The sequence below is a fragment of the Gavialis gangeticus genome, unplaced genomic scaffold (genome assembly GCF_001723915.1).
Source record: "Gavialis gangeticus isolate Ggan-Ray unplaced genomic scaffold, GavGan_comp1, whole genome shotgun sequence".
NCBI lineage: Eukaryota > Metazoa > Chordata > Crocodylia > Gavialidae > Gavialis > Gavialis gangeticus.
Genome location: NW_017729034.1, coordinates 17,244,707 through 17,245,834, shown reverse-complemented (window position 1 = coordinate 17,245,834; position 1,128 = coordinate 17,244,707). Strand labels below are relative to the sequence as shown.

Sequence of the window (1,128 nt, the reverse complement as noted above, 5' to 3'; positions counted from 1 at the left end):
GCTGATGTCTGGAGTTGTAGGTGTCCAGGGACAAATTGTGATGCCCTAACCTCGCTGTTCAGGGTCATGGGTCAGCAGAGCTAGAGGGCTCTGCATTCAGGAGTCTGCATGCCCCCAACTTCTGGTAGCCTGCCTGTTGCCCACCAGGCTGGATAGAGGTGCTGTGAGCCAGATCTGGCCCATGTGCTGCATGTTTGGAGCCCTTGACATAGACCATGGACACTGATGGACACAGGTAAGGTTCCATGCACCTGACAAGCCTCCTACTGAAAGCTCCCCCATGCCTACTGGATGCCCTGCTGGAAACGCACCCTGCCCCACTGCCTTGGGTCCCTCCACTTCTGGAGGAACTCCTTGTTCCACCTCCAGCCCCTGACCACCCCCTTGCTGTTTCCAGCTTCCCCAACAGGCAGGCAGGCCTGCAGTCCTGGGTCTCCTAAATGTCTCCAGGAGTTAGGCTATAAAATCAGGTAGCTGGAAAAAGCCAAAACAACCCCTCCAAAAACCTGTGTATAACGTGAGCACAATACAACACGGATTTGCACTGTTTAGTGATACTTGACCAGGGTGCTAGGGGTACCACAAGTCTTTGGAAGGGCCCCCTCGGCCCCCCGGGGCTTCATGGGCTAACTGCACCCTCGCCCCCATGCCCTGGTAGCCTGCCCATTGCCCACCAGGGTTTCTTGGGCATGACAATCCGTGAGGTGGGGCAGGCAATCGCTCCTCACTGAGGCCCAGGCAGAGCCAGGTGAGCACGCACCTGGCAAGGCCGCGGAGGAACCTCGTGTTCCCCCGGGCAAGGAAGCGCGGGGCAGCTGCAGGGAACAGGAGGCGTGGCATGTGCGGGGTCTCCCAGCGCGGGCAGGGGCCGGGGGCGGGGCGTGTGGAACGCGGGGCGGGGCTGCCCAGCCGGCCTACAAAACGGGCGGCAGTGGCGACTGCGCGGAGCTCTTGACCTTGTCTCGTCCTGCGCTGTTCTCCTACCCGCTCCGCTCCGCTGCAGCCATGGCGCCCAGGAAGTTCTTCGTGGGGGGGAACTGGAAGATGAACGGCGACAAGAAGAGCCTGGGCGAGCTCATCCACACCCTCAACGGCGGCAAGATCCCCGCCGAGACCGGTGAGCGCCGC

At 61.5% G+C, this 1,128-nt stretch overlaps 1 protein-coding gene across 1 annotated transcript in view; it reads left to right on the top strand.

The window, feature by feature from the left end:
- The first annotated feature begins 941 nt into the window (after positions 1 to 941).
- The window catches only part of TPI1 (triosephosphate isomerase 1), a 10,254-nt gene continuing 10,067 nt past the window's right edge, over positions 942 to 1,128 (top strand). The window contains exon 1 of the mRNA XM_019527430.1: positions 942 to 1,117. Coding sequence (XP_019382975.1) covers positions 1,006 to 1,117 — 112 coding nt within the window. The 5' untranslated portion in view covers positions 942 to 1,005. The remainder of the gene's footprint in view (positions 1,118 to 1,128) is intronic.